Source organism: Bos indicus x Bos taurus, chromosome 10, assembly GCF_003369695.1.
Source record: "Bos indicus x Bos taurus breed Angus x Brahman F1 hybrid chromosome 10, Bos_hybrid_MaternalHap_v2.0, whole genome shotgun sequence".
Lineage (NCBI taxonomy): Eukaryota > Metazoa > Chordata > Mammalia > Artiodactyla > Bovidae > Bos > Bos indicus x Bos taurus.
Genome location: NC_040085.1, coordinates 5,725,765 through 5,745,440, shown reverse-complemented (window position 1 = coordinate 5,745,440; position 19,676 = coordinate 5,725,765). Strand labels below are relative to the sequence as shown.

The following is a 19,676-nucleotide window of genomic DNA, read 5'->3' as shown; positions in this document are numbered from 1 at the left end:
GGATTTGACAGGCACAGTCAATCTAACTTTTGCTGAGCAGTGGCCAGTGTCTCCCATGATTGTCTTGCAGCTGAAGGGTAAAATGTGGGTTAGGGCAGTGGTTCCCAAACCACTGATACCATTTTTGCTAGGCTATGCCAAAATAAGCAAAAAGGGTAATAATGTTACATGCTGGGTCAGCCATTCACACACCTGCATGGGCACGTCCTTGTTTCTGAAAGCTCATTATTCAAGCCCCACAATGACAAAGTTTCAGATTCAAGTTCATCACAGATGCATGTAATACAAAGTATTCTTTCAAAAGGAGCTCCTCAGGAAACTGAACTGACAGGACACCAGCCTTGGGTGGGGAATGGATTCTGTGCTCTGCCCTGACCCTTTTTGTCCTAGATGCTCTCCCTGTCTGATGGGCTAACCTGCTTCTAGCCCTTGCTTCTGCTAGATTACCCTTGGCTCAGAAATCTTTTCCCTCCATACTTGCCCTGGGGTCTCCTCTAACCTCACAGGCTGTGTCCTCATGGATGGTGGGTGAGGCCACTCAGCAGTGGGATTTGGCCATTGAAACTTTAATCTCCAGCCTTTAGGGATTGCCCCTACCGCATCTCTTCTGGACATCTGGTCTACCAAAGGGCCAGTATTTTTCTCTCATCTGATGTCCATGCTCTCAGGACCTTCCTGAAAGTTACAAATACTTGATCCCACCATCAAGAGAGGTGGTTACAAATACTTGATTCCACTGTTATGAGTTGTTGTTCAGTCATCCAGTTGTGTCTGACTCTTTGAGACCCCATGAACTGCAGCACGCCAGGCCTCCCTGTCCCTCACCATCTCCTGGAGTTTGCCCAAGTTCATGTTCATTGCATCGGTGATGCCGTCCAGCCATCTCATCCTCTGAAACCTTCTTCTCCTGCCCTCATTCTTTCCTACCATCAGGGACTTTTCCAGTGAGTTGTCTGTTCACAACAGATGACCAAAATACTGGAGCTTCAGCATCAGTCTTTTTTTTTTTCTATTTTATTTTTTTAAAATTTTTTTATCATCATATAGCTTTTTTTTTAAATTTTATTTTATTTTTAAACTTTACAATATTGTATTGGTTTTGCCAAATATCGAAATGAATCCGCCACAGGTATACATGTGTTCCCCATCCTGAACCCTCCTCCCTCCTACCTCCCCAATATTCAGGGTTGATCTCCCTTAAGATTGACTGGTTTGATCTCCTTGCTGTCCACGGGACTTTCAGGAGGCTTCTCCAGCCCCACAGTTTGAAGGCATCAATTCTTTGGTGTTCTTCTTTCTTTACGGTCCAGCTCTCACAACTGTATGTGACAACTGGGAAGACCATAGCCTTGATAAAAGACCTATCGGACCTTTGTTGGCAGAGTAATATCTCTGCTTTTCAACATACTGTCTAGGTTTGTCATAGCTTTCCTGCCAAGAAGCAGTCATTTTCTGATTTCATGGCTGCAGTCACCATCCACAGTGATTTTGGAGCCCAAGAAGAGGAAATCTGTGACTACTTCACCTTTTCCCCTTCTATTTGCCATGCAGTAATGGGGGCGGATGCCATGATCTTAGTGTTTTTAATATTAATCTCAAGCCGGCTCTTTCACTGTCCTCCTTCACCCTCATCAAGAGGCTCTTTAGTTCCTCTTCGCTTTTTGCCGTTAGAGTGGTATCATCTGCATATCTGAGGCTGTTGATGTTTCCCTCTCCTATCTTGATTCTTTGGGCAGAAAACTCCCTTGATGTTTCCAGTTTTCCTGTAGAGATCTCTCATCTTTCCCCTTTTGTTGTTTTCTTCAATTGTTAAACACTGTTCATTGAAGAAGGCCTTCTTGTCCCTTCTAGCTATTCTTTGAAACTCTGAGTTTAATTGGATATACCTCTCTCCCTTGCTTTTTGCTTCTCTTCATTCTTCCGCTATTCCTAAATCCTCCTCAAATAATCACTTTGCCTTCTTGCTTTTCTTTTTCTTTGGAATGGTTTTGTTCACTGCCTCCTGTACAATATTATGGACCTCTGTCCATAGTTCTTCAGGCACACTGTTATCTAGATCTAGTTCCTTGAATCTGTTCATTACCTCTACTGCAAATTCATATAGGATTTGATTTAAGTCATATCTGGCTGGCCTGGTGTTTTTCCCAGTTTTCTTTAGTTTAAGCCTGAAGTTTGCTATAAAAAGCTGGTGATCTGAGCCACAGTTAGCTCCAGGTCTTGTTTTTTGCTGACTGTATACAGCTTCTCCATCTTCGGCTACAAAGAATATAATTGATTTGATTTTGGTATTGACCATTTGGTGATGTTCATGTGTAAAGTCATCTCTTGTGTTGTTGAAAAAGTATTTGCTATGACTGATGCATTCTCTTGGGCAGAATTCAGTTAACCTTTGCCCTGCTTCATTTTGTTCTCCAAGGCCAAACTTGCCTGTTACTCCAGGTATATCTTGACTACCTAGTTTTGCATTCCAATCCCTGATGATGAATAGAACATATTTTTTAGGTGTTAGTTCGAGGAGGTCTTCTAGGTCTTCATAGAAATGATCAACTTCAGCTTCTTCGGCATCGGTGGTAGGGGCATAGACTTGGATTATTGTGATGTTGAATGGCTTGCCTTGAAATGAACTGAGACCATTCTGTCATTTTTGAGGTTGCACCCAAGTACTGTATTTCAGACTCTTTTGTTGATTATGAGGGCTACTCCATTTCTTTTATGGGATTCTTGCCAACAGTAGTAGATACAATGGTTATCTGAATTTGCCCATTCCCATCCATTTTAGTTTGCTGATTCCTAGGATGTAAATGTTTATTCTTACCATCTCCTGCTTGACCACGTCCAATTTTCCATGATTCATGGACCTAACTAACATTCCAGGTTCCTATATAATACTGTTCTTTGCATCATCGGATTTTACTTTCATCACCAGACACATTCACAACTGAGTCATTCACAACTGAGTGTCATATCTGCTTTGTCCCAGTCACTTCATTCATTCTGGGGATATTGGTGAGTCTTTTTCACTCTTCCCCAGTAGCATATTGGGCACTTTAAGACCTGAGGGACTCATCTTGTGGCATCATAATTTTTTGACCTTTTATACAGTTCATGAGAGGTGGTTGCAAATACTTGATCCCACCGTCATGAGCTGCTGCTGCTGCTGCTGCTAAGTCATGAGAGGTGGTTACAAATACACGATCCCACCATCATGGGAGGTGGTTACAAATACACGATCCCACCATCATGGGAGGTGGTTACAAATACACGATCCCACCATCATGGGAGGTGGTTACAAATACACGATCCCACCATCATGGGAGGGGGTTACAAATACACGATCCCACCATCATGGGAGGTGGTTACAAATGCATGATCCCACCATCATGGGAGGTGGTTACAAATACACGATCCCACCATCATGGGAGGTGGTTACAAATACACGATCCCACCATCATGGGAGGTGGTTACAAATACACGATCCCACCATCATGGGAGGGGGTTACAAATACACGATCCCACCATCATGGGAGGGGGTTACAAATACACGATCCCACCATCATGGGAGGGGGTTACAAATACACGATCCCACCATCATGGGAGGTGGTTACAAATACACGATCCCACCATCATGGGAGGTGGTTACAAATACACGATCCCACCATCATGGGAGGTGGTTACAAATACATGATCCCACCATCATGGGAGGTGGTTACAAATACACGATCCCACCATCATGGGAGGTGGTTACAAATACACGATCCCACCATCATGGGAGGGGGTACAGGATAAAGTGGGAATAGGTGCTGCTCCCTCTCTTGTGTTGTCACCCTTGCTGTCTCTGGCATGGCAGACAAAAGTTCCCATGAGCCATGAGAGCTCTGCCGACCACAGGCGTCCTGAGTCATGACCATAGCCCACCAGGCCTCTGTAGACACCGTGGTCTCACATCCTTCTGACCAAACCACCACCTCGCTCCAGAGCTTAATCCACACCCCAGGGCTGAGGGCGGCTCATTTCCTGACCAAGGAAATGAGCTGAGGAGACATGGGGCTGAGAGTGGCCATCTTCCTCTGGCCACTGGCAGGGTCTAGCCAGGGACTTTGGGCCAGCTTCTCCCTTCCCCTGAGCCTCGTTCTGACATTCTGGCTTAGGTGACATCAGCTGCCATTTAGTGAGCAGGGACTGTGCTCGGCCCTTGACACAAATCGTCTTTCTTAATCTGAACAACCCTGAGAGGCAGCTGTCATTCTCCCATTTTACTAATGAGTAAAACTGAGCCTCAGAGCGATGAAGATGGCTCCAGGTCATGGAGCTGGTAAGTGAGGAGCCAGGAGTAGGGCCAGGCCTGCCTGACTCGGATGCTCCTGACCCTGACTCCCCCTGCTTCCTCGCCAGGCAGGTCACCCAGGCAGAGGGCGCCGCCTTGGCGGGCAGGTTCGGGTGCCTGTTTTTCGAGGTCTCTGCCTGCCTGGACTTTGAGCATGTGCAGCACGTCTTCCATGAGGCAGTACGGGAGGCGCGGCGGGAGCTGGAGAAGAACTCCCTGGCCAGGCCGCTCTTCATCTCGGAGGAGAGAGCTGTGCATCACCAGGCCCCACTCACAGCCCGCCACGGGCTGGCCAGCTGCACCTTCAACACACTTTCTACCACCAGCCTGAAGGAGATGCCTGCTGTGGCACAGGCCAAGCTGGTCACTGTGAAGTCATCCCGGGCTCAGAGCAAGCGCAAGGCACCCACCCTGACACTATTGAAGGGCTTCAAGATCTTCTGAGGCCCCTGCTCAGGATCCCAAGCTCGGCATTGGGAGGTCTGCCAGGCAGGGGCTGGCTTTTCACCACCGGCTTTCCTTCTGATGGAATAGTAGCCCTCACCGTCCGGCAGACAGCTGACCCCTCCTCCAGCGCCAGACAGTGTCCCTGACACCCAGATCACTGTAGGAGCCGTAGGGACAGACAGGAATGCTGCTCCTGTTCCCTCCAGGCCTTAGTTTCCATGGTAACCACTGTATCCCTCACCCTGAAGGAAACACCACTGTGACAACGTGGAGACCTGGGGTCAGCCGGAAATGGAAGAAAATGGCAACATCCGTCATGGTGCCATCATCCCCTTTCCTGCTCCAGCTACAGCCAGGCCTGATGTGGCCCCTAGGGGATGGCTCTGGGTGGACAGCTTCATGAGGCCTTCATGAGGCTTGAGAGCAGCCCACCCTGAAGTCCCAGCACCTCCTGGTGGATGGGCAGGGCAGGGCAGGGGCAGGTTTTGCAGGGCTGGAGCCTGACCCTCCCCTTGTCTTCTGACCTCGCAGAACCCCCAGGCCACAAACCCCACAGTTTACTCAAGTAAAATCTAGTTGAGAAATCCTACTCAGCCTGTGAGAAGCAAAGCTGTCTGGGGAAGGGCTATTTCCAGTGCTCTGCCTCTCAGTGAAGGTGGAGGGAAAGTGCTGCAGGCTGGCCAGTGCGGGGAGCCTCCGGGGTATTTCTCCGGGAGGCAGGGCCCCTGTATTTTCCAACCTTAAATCAAGGACTCTGTCCACAGACCCTCAGGATCAGGCTTCTCAAGGTGACTGATCAAAACTGCAGAACAAAGTCATCTCCAATGACAATCACCCAGGACTCCAGGGACCCCACACTGGGTGTACCAGGCATCCAGTAAGGAGAAACAGTGTTCTGCGTATTCTGTCTCTAGTCTGGGATGGCAGGACCTAGGATCTTTGGCAACGGGTCTGTGTGTTCAAAGTCCCCTTTTGGAAGATAGAACCTACAGCATTTTGGGTTCATAAATTTTGCATAAATTATTTGGGGTTGCCATCCCAGTTTGTACTGCAGCATGGTGGCTCACACACAGGATCCTTTGGGATCCCATGGTTAGTAAGAGAAAGGTCTCAGAGGCAGGGGCTTTCATAGTTTTCTAGCTCTGTTTACCGCAGGGCCCCTGGCCCAGAGGAAGTCTTTCATGGACCCTCGGCAGATCAGCAGGTAAAGGAGAGGGCTGCAGTGGAGGGAAGGGAGTGTATACATGCTAAGTCACTTTAGTCGTGCCCGACTCTGTGCGACTGTAGCTACTGTAGCCCACCAGGCTCCTCTGTCCAGGGCTTCCCTGGTGGATCAGATGGAGGGAAGGGAGGGGAAAGGAATTCTGAGCCCAGAACCCTGCCCCTTCCTTACTCAGCCCTTCCAGGAGCTTGGATTGAAAACAGGAGCTCCAGCCCAGGCTTCAGCCACATTCTACAGATGGAGAAGCCGAGGTCAGAGGGAGGCTGGGAACTCCTCAAGACCATGTGAGGAGTCTGACCAGGCTTCCTGACCCACAAGCTGGCTCTGGATTTCGCACTTTCACTCCAAGCCACTTCTGTGTGGCCCACCGCCATTTGAACAAACTATGCAATTCCAACTGCCCACATCCAGAAGCATTTTAATAAAAAGATTTTGTTCATTTTTTTCAAAACAGGGTTTTAGTTTGATTGCAGTTCACTCACTCTGTCTGCGAACACTCCAGGGGCACTGCCCTGCACCCTGACTAGCTTTCAGGTTCTTGTGGGTCTGGAAGATGGACCCGCGGCACATCACTGCATTTTGCCTCCATTTCTCCCTGGGCCAAAGTTGGCTTTTCAGAGAGCAAAGTCTCTGTTAGGCTGGTCAGGTTCTTGTCATCTTTGTTTCCACCCTCAGCCAAGTACAGGACTTCTGGAGTTTGTTTTTCCGGTGGCAGCTTCTTTTGATTTCTGGGAGGAGAGAAACACTATTGATTGTGGGTTCCCTGTATGGGGGTATCTAGTGGTTGGAGCAGTGGTTGGGGCTCCCAAGTGGGTTAGCAAGTTTGAGGCGGTAGATCCAGTACACAGTTCTGGAAACAGTCTGGGGAGAAAGCTGAAATGGTTTGATAGGTTTTCAGCAGAGAAACATCTTAGACTTCTCCATGCATCATCTTACCAAACCCGCAGTGCCATCCGTGAACTCAGCTACTGTTGCTTCTCTTGCAAGTGACATATCTCAGAGGGGCCTGAGGAGCATGTGCCTGGGTCATGCATTTCTCTCCTGACTCCCAGTCCTGTGTTCTTTTCACCAAGCTATACTCTCATCCTGCTTAGTATAGTCCTTATACCCCATCCCTACCCTCACTCCACTCCATCCCTAGATGGAAATTCCTACCTAATCCTTCTGCCTCTAGGTGCTTATGTCTCCAAACCGGCCCACACACACCAGCCATGATTCCAGAGTCCTCAGCTCAAGTACCTTCACTGGCTCCCCACTGCCCACTTCTGGAACCTGGCATCCAAGATCCAGCCTTCCTACCAGTAACTTACCCAAACATCTTCCCTCTGAGGTGGTTCTACTCCAAGTCCCCACCCCTAGATCTCCTAGTGGAGAGACCCCGCCAGGGTTTGAGCTGACTGCCCAGACAATCTGTTTGGGTCACAGTCAGATGGGGAACATCTGACTGTCTGCTGCTCCTGAGGACAGCTGCCTTGTCTCCGAGGTGACTTTGCCGAGGCGGATGCTTCCTGACAGTCTGAGAGAGGAAAATTCACTTTCTCAGAGGCACTACCCCTCTGGGTCCTTCTAGCAGACTGATCTCACTAAAACATAAACCTTTCATGTCCCTGTACAAAGCTCTTCTCTGGCTCCCCAGTGCCCATGAGCTAGAACCTGAAAACTCCTTAGGGATCCCCCAGGGCGTGTACACTCTGGGCCCTGCTGCCTCTTGACCTCCCTTTCCTCCCGCCCCCAGAGTCCACACTACAGCCCCCTGGGCCCTCCTGCTCCTCCCTTGAGCTTGGGGTGTGCTGTCCCTTGGTCAGCACAGCCTCCATCTCTTTTTTGCCCTCAAGTCCCTAGATCCCACCTCTGTATATCCCACAGTTATCACCTGTCATTCTCAACTACAGTTGTCTCCGTACCAAACTGTCAACTCCATAAGACCGAGGCTGAATCTATCTTGTCTAGCCCTGTGGTCCCCATTCTCGGCATAGAACCTGGCCCACAGCAGTGCTCGGCTTATTCTGTGGAATGAATGATGACTGAGCTGTAGCAGTTCATAACGACTAGTTACTGATGTGAACGAAATAACTGAGTTCTTTCTTTCTGGCTTTATATCAAAACTATGAGGAGGATTCATAGATGACATAAGATACAGCATAGGAAGAAGAGCTTGGACGTTGGCCAATCCTTCCATGGATCCTCAGTGAGCTTAATCTGTACAGTGGGACTAAGTAACTTGTGCCAGCCCCACTTTACAGGGCTGGTTTGATCAAGTGAGAGAATGTGCAGGTGCCTTCAAAATTGCAAACCATGATACAGATCTGAGGAGGGATTCTCAGTATTACTGTTTAAAAGTTACTGCTAGTTACTGCTGCTGCTGCTGCTAAGTCGCTTCAGTCGTGTCCGACTCTGTGAGACCCATAGACTGCAGCCTACCAGGCTTCTCCGTCCATGGGATTCTCCAGGCAAGAACACTGGAGTGGGTTGCCATTTCCTTCTCCAATGCATGAAAGTGGAAAGTGAAAGTGAAATCCCTCAGTCATGTCTGACTCTTAGCGACCCCATGGACTGCAGCCTACCAGGCTCCTCCATCCATGGGATTTTCTGGGCAACAGTACTGGAGTGGGGTGCCATTGCCTTCTCCCACTGCTAGTTACTAGGATATAGTAATTATTGAATGAATGAAGGAATGAGTGAACCAATTATTTGTTGAATAACTTCTAGAATCTGACACTGAGCCAGTTGCTTGGGGAAGCAAAGTTGAGTCAAATGTAGTTCCCACCCTCAAGGAGCTTTCAAAAGTTAGTCCTGGACTCATCCAGAGAGTTTAACAAAATGCCAGTGCCCAGGTCCCCTCCCCCACAGACCCTCTGCATCAGAATCTTGTGTTTAACATTCTTCCGCAGGTGATTTGTTTGTTCATCCAGGGTTAAGGAGTATTGTTGTCATAAAAATGTCAGAATTACCCAGGAGTCCCAAGTAATCTCAGGTCTCTATCCATGCCCTGCATTTGGCCTTGGAGTAGCACAAGGTTTTCCCATGTAACCACATCCCTAATTCTGCAAAAGCCCCCACTGAGCACTCCCCACAATCCTACAAGGAAAGAATCCATCACGGTTGCCATTTATAGAAGGAGAAGCCAGCCTGGAGGTACTGCGTGTCTTGCCCAGCTAGTGAGTGGCAGAACTGGAATCTGAACCCAGCCTGTATGACTCCAGAGCCAGGGATCCTGATTTCTGAGACACACCAGCCCCCGCCCTGCTTGCTGGCCAGGGAATGGTCATCGGGGATAGCTGCTAGTTTTTCTGCAGCTTTGGGTTCTCAAACAAACAAAACCCTGCAGGCTGCATTTTGTTGACCCAAAGGGTGGACAGCCAAGGTCTCTAGATGACCCCTCTTTAGATTTCCCCACCCTTCAGAGACCACCCCTAGACCAGCTCCTCACCTGTTTGCCTGGATGTTCCTTCCCAAGAGGATGAAGCTTATTATGGCCACCAAGGCTGCCAGGACGAACATGGAACAAGTCCAAGGAGTTGCTGGGGAGGGACATGCAGGATGGAGCCTTGAGGACAGGCCGGGTGCCCCTCAGGCCCCTAACAGACCAACTCACAGCATCAGCTTCCCCCTGCTGTGGGCCACATATTGTAGAGAGAGACTAACCAAGCTGAAGATGAGCCAGGGAACTCCTGATCCAAAGTAGGGGATAGGGGGAGAAGAGATCTCTGCTCCAAAGAAGTTCTCATCTACCTGGGGGAGACAGCACTGCAGTGGGATAATAATAGTGGGGAAAGGAGGTGTGTAGTGAAGATAAACTTCACCATCTTCAGAGTTTTGCTAGGGGCTGGCCAAGTGCAGTACAAGGGAAAGGAAGGGAGGGAGGAAGGGAAGAAGGAAGCAAGGGAGGGAGGAAAGAAGTGAGGGAGGGAGGGAAGAAAGGGTGGCAGTTAAATTAGATTTGACAAGCTGCCTGCAGATAATATATAAAGTAGCTCATCTGAGTTTGGAGAATCAGGATCTGTCCATACCATACCCAGATGAGGCAGCATCTAGCTTCAGAGCTTTTGCATTTACTGTTCACTCTACCAGGAATGCCTTTCCCCACATAATCTGCATGGCTAATTCTGTCACCTCCTGAAAGCCTTTATTCAAACATCAGCTTCTGAGGGAGGCCTTCCTTGACCACATTACATTCCATGGCTGCACACTTCCTATTCCTTTCTTGGCTTAAATTTTCTCCTTATTACTCATTTCACCAGCACGCTATGCATTTTAGACATTTGCTGGTTTTCCTCTTTCACTAGAAGGAATGCTCTATGAGGGCAGAGATTTTTGTGTTTCCACTTCTGTAACCCCCATGCTGAGAACAGTCCGTGGTGCACAGAAGGAACTTAATAAATATTTGTGAATGACAGGATGGATGAGTAAATGAGCGACCGGACCCGAGGAAAGGAGAGCGCAGTTTAGCCAGGCCCCTCTGGGTAGTGCGACCCTCAGCCTCAGTTCTTGCCCTGGAGGAAACGTGCAGCCTGCCGTGGAGGAGAGGACCATGATGGGGGCTTCAGCCAGGAGAGCGCACCCCCACCACTCATCCCCGCCGCTTACCGTCCTCTACTCGGAAAAACCAAAGCATTTCTTCCAGCAGCTCCAGAGGCACCTCGGTCATGGGTGGGGCTCCGGTTAGCTTCTCACTGTAGTTCATGCCCCTGCTCCTGGTTGGGATATGTTTCTGACAAGGAAGTTCTCAGACCCCTTCGCTCCCAGCTGCTTTCCTGGCCTACTAAGGTTATGACCCTTGGCAAAGGCCTGAAGACTCCTGGAAACGAAGAACGGAGCATGAATGGATATCCCACCCCAACTTACTCTCCCCTCCCTGCCCAAACCCTGGGCCCAAACTCTGCCTCTCCCTGGGCCCAAAGTTACAGGACTGAAATAGCTGGAACTCCCGGAGCAGGTGGGGCCTGAGCAGAGACCATAGAAGTGGGAGCCACTCAAATCTTTATTAAAACTCATTACACGTGGGGAGGAGCACTGACGCGGGTGTGGGAAGGACTGAGCCACTGATGGGCTGTGGGACCGACTCTTGCAGGGTCTCTCCAGTCTCGCCTGCCGAGCATCCCCTCCAGCGTCTGCAGTCCACCCACTCCTTCACCAAGTTTCCTTAGCAGCGGATTTTCCTGTGCTGGCCAATCACAGTGCCTGTCTCCCCCACGTGATGAAGGCTGGGCCTATCACCGTCTCTCTCCTGGATATCAAAATACCCAGGACCCAGAGTGGAGAACGGTAAAGTGCCAGACAAAGGTAGCTGCTGGTTAAATTTGGACCATTACAGTTTAATATAGTCCTAGAGATCGGAGGAGCATGGTAGGCTGCAGTCCATGAGGTCGCTAAGAGTCGGACACGACTGAGCGACTTCACTTTCACTTTTCACTTTCATGCATTGGAGAAGGAAATGGCAACCCACTCTGGTATTCTTGCCTGGAGAATCCCAGGGACTGCGGAGCCTGGTGGGCTGCCGTCTGTGGGGTCGCACAGAGTCGGACACGACTGAAGCGACTTAGCAGCAGCAGCAGCAGAGGTCCTAACAAGTGCTATAAGGAAAGAAAAGGAAGTGTAAAACTTGATAAGAAAGAGTTAAAACTCATAATTTTCAGATGACAAGATCATCTATTAATATCTAGAAAAATAAACAATAGAACTAATAGACGCATTCACTGAAGTTGCTGTATACAAGCTCAAAATAGTATTTCTCCCATTATTAGTGAAACTGGAAAATTAAATAAAAATAAGATCATTCACAGTAGCATCCCAGCATCCCACAGTAGCACAGTAGCATATGAAGAATTTTTGGGAGGTGGGGGCTGTGCTGCAGGGCATGTAGGATCTTAGTTACCCAAACAGAGATTGAACCTGTGACCCCTGCAATGGAAGCATGGAGTTCTTAACTCCTGGACCACCAGGGAAGTCCCTTGAAGAACATTTTTTAACTCTAGAACAAGATAATAATAATAAATGATCTGAATAGAGTGGGATTTATGTTTTCAGACAGGATAAACTTACTAAGATATCAGTTATCCCCAACTAAATCTATAAATTCAATGCAATCTCAGCCAAAATTCTAACTGGATGTTTTTTGAGGACCTTGATACACTTATTCTAGTATTTATATAGACAAAGTAAACTGCAGAGTCAGACAGAACTGAGCACCTAAACATCGAAAAAAAGACTAAGAGGGGAGACTGGCCCCATCAGATGTTGAGATGTATTATAATAAAAAATGTGGTTTTGACATAAAACCAAGTCATTATACCAAGGCATGGGAACAGAGATTTCATAGAGACCTATATTCATGTAGAAACTTAATATTTCCAAGGTAAGGATAGCTCTGCTGACCAGTAGGGAAAGGAGGAATTGTTTAGTAGATGGTGTCAGGAAAACTGGCTCACTCTATGGAGAAAGGAAGACCAGTTGCACATCTAGGGGTTTCCCAGATGGCTCCAATCCACCTGCCCATGCAGGAGATGCAGGTTCAATTCCTGCGTTGGGACGATCCCCTGGGGGTGTAAATGGCAACCCATGCTAGTATTCTTGCCTGGGAAATCCAAGGACAGAGGAGCCTGGAGTCCATGGGGTCACAAGAGTTGGACACAACTAGCACACATCACGCACAGATGCACATCTAATGAACAACACACACAAAAACAGACTCCAATATTAAAGGCCTAAATGCAAGAGGAAAAAGTGCAAAGTTAATAGAAGTATGCTGCTGCTGCTGCTAAGTCACTTCAGTCGTGTCCGACTCTGTGCGACCCCTCAGACAGCAGCCCACCAGGCTCCCCCGTCCCTGGGATTCTCCAGGCAATAACACTGGAGTGGGTTGTCATTTCCTTCTCCAATGCATGAAAGGGAAAAGTGAAAGTGAAGTCGCTCAGTCATGTCCGACCCTCAGCGACCCCATGGACTGCAGCCTTCCAGGCTCCTCCGTCCATGGGATTTTCTAGGCAAGAGTTCTGTAGTGGGGTGCCATTGCCTTCTCCGAGAAGTAGGGTAGCACTTCTTAAAACCATACAAGCTTAAGTCACTGGATAACAACAGAAAACTGTTGAATTTGATTACATCAAAATAAGATGATCTGTTCAATGAAGAATACTATCAATACAGTAGTAAACACATTTCTGATTGGGATAAGATACTTGTGATGCTTAAAACCCAGAAGAAACTGATATCTAAAATGTACAAAGAATTCTAACAACAGGAAAAAGACTAGAATCCTAATAGATAATATAAACAGGCAGTTTACAAAATAGGAAACTCAAAAGGCTAACAAGCATATGAAAATATGCTTAAACTCTTTGGAAATCAGAAGAATGACAATTAAAATGAAATGAAACACCACTTGACATCTATTAGACTGGCGTAGTTTGGAAGGTGGATAATGCCAGGTGTTGGTGTGGTTCTGGGGCTGTAGCCTTATGCACTGCCAGGGCGTGTAGACTGGGGCAGCCATCTAGAGAGCACATTAGTCAAAGTAAGTGTACACATGATCCAGCAGTTCTTCTCCTGAGTGTATTCATATCCTGAAAGTATCCCCAAGGATCATAAGGGAGCATGCAACACCGTTTATGAAAATTCAAAATACGTGCATACAAAACAACAATACACATTTTACAAAGACATATTTTTAAAAAGAGACATTCAACACATTAGATAATTATCTCTGGTTCGGGGATGGGCATGGGAGGGAGAGGGGAGGAAAAGGGGTCAGAAGTGGAGATCAAAGTAAAGGGTTTTGAACAAACCAATCATGAAAACATGTCATAGGGCTAAGAGGACAACAAGGCAAAGAGAGGCCAGAGGCCATCTCAGAATCCCCCCAACTCTTGATGTCCAATCCAAAATAGCCTTTGCAGGCTCAGCCAGGAACATCCAAAAACAACTGGATGGCAAGCAGCCAAACAAAAAAACAAGGTACTAATAAAAAGACTGACGTCAGAGTTTTCTCCAACTCTAAATGCTCTGAGAAAACTGAACAAACATCTACAGATTTTGAAGGAAAATATTTTGATACAAATATAATACTGAGCCAAGTTTTCCATATATGAGTCATCATTCACATGCCAAGGGCTTCCTGGGTGGCTCAGTAGTGAAGAATCTGCCTGTAATGCAGGAGATGCGGATCTGATCCCTGGGTCAGGAAGATCCCCTGGAGAAGGAAATGGCAACCCATTCCAATATTCTTGTCTGGGAAATTCCATGGACAGAGGAGCCTGGAGGGCTACAGTCCATGGGGCTGTACATGAATCAGATACAACTTAGCAACAAAAGCGTCACTACACTACTAATGTGCCAAGACAGAGATGGAAGTCAGGGAAAAAGAAAGATTTTTTTTTTAAAGAGTTTCACAGACTCAGATGCCCACTACCTACTTACACATTTGAAGGAGATATATATATATATATATATATATATATATATATATATATATACACACACATATATATACACTGAATAATGGAAAGACAAATTACAGGGATGGCCAATCGATGTGATCTTGTATTCCAGCTCCAACTTCTCCAGAGCACTTGTTAAGGGTTGTGATCTTCTGTCTAGTCTCAGATGCAGGAATACCTGGATTAATTGGTAATATTGGCCACAGACCCTTGTTGCATATGCGGAACATGCACCCCCTCCCCCGATATACACCCACAGAGAAAAGAACACGGAGGTCAAAATGTCAACACCAGCTCCCTCTAGGGAAGTGGGCTGGGGTGTAGACCCATGGGACATCCACTTTGAACACTTCTGTACTGTATACCGGAGAAGGCAATGGCACCCCACTCCAGTACTCTTGCCTGGAAAATCCCATGGACGGAGGAAGCTGGTAGGCTGTGGTCCTTGGGGTCGCTAAGAGTTGGACACGACTGAGCGACTTCACTTTCACTTTTCACTTTCATGCATTGGAGAAGGAAATGGCAACCCACTCCAATGTTCTTGCGTGGAGAATCCCAGGGTGGGGGGAGCCTGGTTTGCTGCCATCGCAGGGGTCGCACAGAGTCGGACGCGACTGAAGCGACTTAGCAGCAGCAGTACTGTATACATTTCTCCTGAGTACCTACTACCTTTGTGAAAATGATACATGTAATTACATTTTTAAATGTATATATTTTGTATGTATATTCTAAAAACACATATTTTATATATTTGTGTGTATTTTAAATGTATGCAAATATTAGCCAAAGAAAATGAAAACACCAATTCAAATGATACATTCACTCCGATGTTCATAGTAGCATTATTTACAATAGTCAAGATATGGAAGCCACCTAAATGTCCATTGACAGATATGGATAAAGATGTGGTACACCTGTACAATGGACTCAGTCATAAAAAAGAATGAAATCTTGCCATTTGCAACAGCATGGATGACTTGGAGGTATGAGGCTAAGTGGAATAAGTCAGGCAAAGAAAGACAAATACTGTATGGTGTCACTTGTATATGGAATCTAAAAAACAAACTAGTGACTATAACAGAAAAGAAAGAGACTCACAGATACATAGAGAACAAACTAGTGGTTACTAGTGGGAAGAAGGCAAGGGAGGGACAAGAGGGGGTAGGGGATTCAGAGATACAGACTACTGTGTATAAAATAAAGAAGCTACAAGGATATATTGTACAGCACAAGGAATGCAGGCAATAGTTTATAATAACTATAAACAGAGTATAACATTTCAGAACTGTGAATCACTATGTTATACGCCTGAAACATATAATATTGAAATCAACTATACCTCAATTAAAAAAAAAGTATGTATCAATTGTATTTATACCTTTCTGGACCAAAATTCCAATTTTGGATGTTAAATTAGTGGAACTAATCAACATGTCAGTTCTTCCCAATGTGATCTAAAGATACAGGCAGCCCAAATCAAAATCCCAGCAAGTTATTTTATGGATATTGACAAACTGAATTTCAAGTTTATAAGGAGAAGCAAAAGGCCCAGGATACTCAACACAGGATTGAAGGAGAAGAACAAAGTTAGAGCACTGATGCTACCCAACTTCCAGACTCACTTTAAAACTCCAGTAATCAAGACAGTGTGGTACTGGAACTAATCAAAAAATGTACACATCTGCATGTGGACTGATGCCCACAGTGGAATGTATGTTTTTAAACATGCATAGTATTGTTATAATAAAAATATAGCAACACATGAAACAAAATGATAAGATGGATACACGTTGGCCCTCTCTATGTTAATGCTACAGAAACAAAGGCCACATTCCCCTCAAAGCACTTATCCAGTTTTTTCTACAGAGTATAGCAGTAATATCTCTGAATTTTTAAAAAATTATTAGCTAAATGTCATGATTTATTTGCATTTCACTTTTCTGTTATTGTCTTTTTCCTGCTTCTGGTTCCCATCCAAGATATCGTATTGCATTTAGTCGTCATGTGCTCTTAGGCCCCTCCAGGAGATTCCTGCTTTATTTATATTTTTATCTTTCTTTTTTATTTTTCTTTTGAACTTTTAATTTTGTATTGGCGTATAGCTGATTAACAATGTTGTGACGGTTTCAGGTGAACAGAGAAGGAACTCAGCCATACATATACATGTATCCACTCTCCCCCAAACATCCAGGCTGCCACATAACATTGAGCAGAGTTCCCTGTGCTATACAGTAGGGCTTTGTTGGTTATCCATTTAAACATAGCAGTGTGTACAGTGTCCATCCCAAACTCCCTAACGATCCCTCCCCTGGGCAACCATAAGTTCTGTTTTCTCAGTCTGTGAGTCTGTTTATTTTGTAAGTAAGTTCATTTGTATCATTTCTTTTTAGATTCCACAGATAAGGGATATCACAGGGTATTTCTCCTTCTCTGTCTGACTTACTTCACTCAGTATGAGATGCCTGCATTTTAATCAGAGCTTAACCACCTGCCCCTGGACATGATTCCTGCCAAACACCTGGCACCCGCCACCCCATTCCCGCGGCAGGCTGAAGACACTCACCCTGGGTCCCGGGTTCTGAGGACTCGTCTGGTCTGCTGGCGGGAGCAGCACTGATTTCTCTCTTCCTCCTCCTCCTTTCAGGGGACACTGGTTGGTCTCTGCACCGGAGCTTCCTGCATAGCTGTCACCTGGGGGGCAGTGCGGCAGAGCCTGTGGCAGCCAGGCCCATTTGGGAGCTCTGCATTTAGCACACGCCCATGCCTGGAGCCTCCTTTGTCACTCCGGGGTGACTGACCTCTTGAATGAGTGGCCGCTGATGGCAAACAGGCTCCATCTGACTTTCACAGTCAGCAAGAACCAGGAGCCCGATACTTTCCTTCTTATCTGTTGGCCTCAGGTAACAGGAAAACATCCAAACCCTCCTGCCAGCCCAGAGGAACGGGCTGGGGAGGACCCTCTGTCCGGAGCGCCATCATTGCAGGGGGATGTGTGCTATGCCCACGCTGGGGCTCTATTTCCTGGTGTTAGCAATATTTAACCACCGAGCAGGGAGCCAAGGCTGGCCTTTTACAGCCTCTGCTTTCTCACAGCGAGGGTCATGGCCTCATGTGATATCCTCACAGGAAGCTATAAAATAAGACCTTTGGAGGGCTGGGGGTGGGGAGACAAGACACGTGAGGCTGTGTGGGTGACCCAGAGAGGAGGAAGCAGGTCAACGCTGTGTAGCAAGGGCTTGGTGGGGAGGTAGGAGCGAGGTGTCCCCCAGCCAAGCCAGACACATTCAATTCTGATCATCAGTGGGCTTTTCTACCTACCAGCTCCTTGCATCTCCAAAAATCCTTAGAGCTGGCTTAGCAAAGAGTAGGGTTCCCATTTCCCACATGACAAAAGAGGTTGAAAGAAGTCACATGACAGGTGCAAGCTCCTCTACGAGTTAATACTGGCCAGCGGTGTGGACAACAGAGAAAAGGAGGTGCAATGGGGACCTAGGGCCTGAATGGAACTCCAGCTCCTCCTCATTCCGTCACTCATTCATTCAATAAATATTACTCGAACACCTACTGTGGACACAAGGTAAGCAAGACAGGCAAGGTATCTAGTCTCCTGAAGCTCATACTCTAGGGGACAGACAGCCCACAAAAAAGTAAGTAAAACAAATAATTTCAACTAGTGACAATTTCTGTGAATAATTTCAACAGCAAAATGATGCAGAAATAGATGGGGGCTGTGATTACTGAATTACGTTACTAAAAACTGAATGATGAAGAATTAACTATGCAAAGACTTGGGGCAGCAGGTGCAAAGGTGCTGAAGAAATAATGAAGTTCACGAGTCTGAGAAATGCACAACAAAGGGCAATGCAGCTGAAGCACAGAGGTGGTTGGAGGTGGCACAGTAGTTACAGGGTAGGCAGAAGCAGCTCATGCCACAAAACAGGATAAGGGATATGGATGTAGAGCGAAATCACTGGAGGGTGACATCCTTGGACTGACATTTATCCAGGATCAATTGGCCTGCTGGGTGGACAGTGGTTTGTCAGGGAGCAAGAGAGGCGATGGTAGCCTGTTGCATTCATCCAGGCAAGAGACAGTGGTGGTTTGGACCAGGTTAATGCAGCGGAGATGGTGAGAAGTGCTCAGGTTCAGGATGTATTTTGGAGAGAAAGGCAGCTCATAGATTTCAAAAAAAGGACCGCAATTCTAACTTTCTTAAGCACAAAAGGAATTTAAAAGGAATTCATTGGCTCGTATAATTGGGAAGAGCAGAGTGGAGTCGACCTTAGGGATAGCTGGAATCAGGAGCCTGAAGATCCTTCGCTCTTTCTCTCTCTTGGTCTCTCCCTGTTCTCTCTGGATATCACATTCTTTCCTACAGGCAGGCCATCTCCTGGCAGCTGGACCAGACTGTGGGAAATCCAGGCTCACACTGTCACAGCCAGAGGGGGAAGGAATCTCTTTTCTTAACTCCAGTTTGACAATTCCTGGGACGGGACCCTAATTATCCAGGTCTGGGTCACAAACCCACATTTTGGATCAGTTATTGTGGTCAGGGGTGAAGTACTATGAATGCTGGCTCAAATCTCATGCCCACTGAGTAGCCAAGAGAGAAAGGCTGTGAGCTGGATGGGCATGTCAGTGTGGGTCCCTAAAGTGACCCTTGACCACAGTCATCTGAATCTGCCCTGGGGGCTGTCCCTGAGATTGTGTCCCCTTCAAGATGTGCCTTCCCCAGCCAAGGCTTTCCACTCTCCTGCCTGTGTCTCTTTACTTCCTCCTCTCATTCAATTCTTTCTGCTATAACTTATCCAATAACTATTATTCCATGTCTGCCCTGTGCCAGGATTTATGCTACTAATAAACAATCACAGGCATTGTCCCTGACCTCATGGAGACTACAGTCTTGTGGTCACACCAGGGATCATGCAATTGATAGCTGTGTGATAAGTGCCATGAAGTACACACAGAGATGTGAGTTCATTACCAAGCCCTCCCTTCTGCATAGCGTCAAATGTACCTCTGGACAAATCAATCTTACCTTGAACTCTCTTGACCTCTCCAGTCCCTAGTCTCCCTGCCTGGAAGACGGTGGGCAATTAGTGGTGGAAGGCAATTGAAAGGGCTTTGGACTTTCCCCTGCTACTCTATCTGCCACCTCATAATCTGTCTAGTCTCAGCTTAAACATTATCTTGTCAGGGAAGCTTTCCATATCAGTTAAGAATTGTGATTGGTTCCGGGTAGCAAAGACCC

General features: G+C 46.9%; 2 protein-coding genes across 4 annotated transcripts in view; one reads left to right on the top strand and one right to left on the bottom strand.

The window, feature by feature from the left end:
• Positions 1–6,444, top strand: part of RASL12 (RAS like family 12) — a 17,490-nt gene extending 11,046 nt beyond the window's left edge. Inside the window, exon 5 of the mRNA XM_027552982.1 lies at positions 4,393–6,444. Within this exon, the coding sequence (XP_027408783.1) occupies positions 4,393–4,768 (376 nt within the window). The 3' untranslated portion in view covers positions 4,769–6,444. The remainder of the gene's footprint in view (positions 1–4,392) is intronic.
• On the bottom strand, positions 6,395–19,676 carry SLC51B (solute carrier family 51 beta subunit). Of its 3 annotated transcripts, XM_027552984.1 has the most exons (6): positions 19,464–19,676; positions 16,989–17,116; positions 11,454–11,566; positions 10,581–10,791; positions 9,424–9,514; positions 6,395–6,721 (listed from the first exon to the last, which is right to left on the bottom strand). In XM_027552984.1, the coding sequence occupies exons 4-6, from the start codon at positions 10,675–10,677 to the stop codon at positions 6,517–6,519; spliced, it is 393 nt and encodes a 130-aa protein (XP_027408785.1). In that variant the 5' UTR covers positions 10,678–10,791; positions 11,454–11,566; positions 16,989–17,116; positions 19,464–19,676; the 3' UTR covers positions 6,395–6,516. The 3 variants fall into 3 exon arrangements, with proteins under 3 accessions (XP_027408785.1, XP_027408784.1, XP_027408786.1); XM_027552983.1 differs by lacking the exon at positions 19,464–19,676 and having other exon boundaries at positions 11,440–11,566; positions 16,989–17,453; XM_027552985.1 differs by lacking the exons at positions 11,454–11,566; positions 19,464–19,676 and having other exon boundaries at positions 16,989–17,207.

Coding starts and splice junctions, on each gene's coding strand:
- SLC51B (XM_027552984.1), bottom strand. CDS start 10,677: ATGAACTACAGTGAGAAGCTAACCGGAGCCCCACCCATGACCGAGGTG. Junction 9,515..10,580: donor GTTTTTCCGAGTAGAGGACG/GTAAGCGGCGGG, acceptor GTCCCTCCCCAG/CAACTCCTTGGACTTGTTCC. Junction 6,722..9,423: donor AGGAACATCCAGGCAAACAG/GTGAGGAGCTGG, acceptor CTCTCCTCCCAG/AAATCAAAAGAAGCTGCCAC.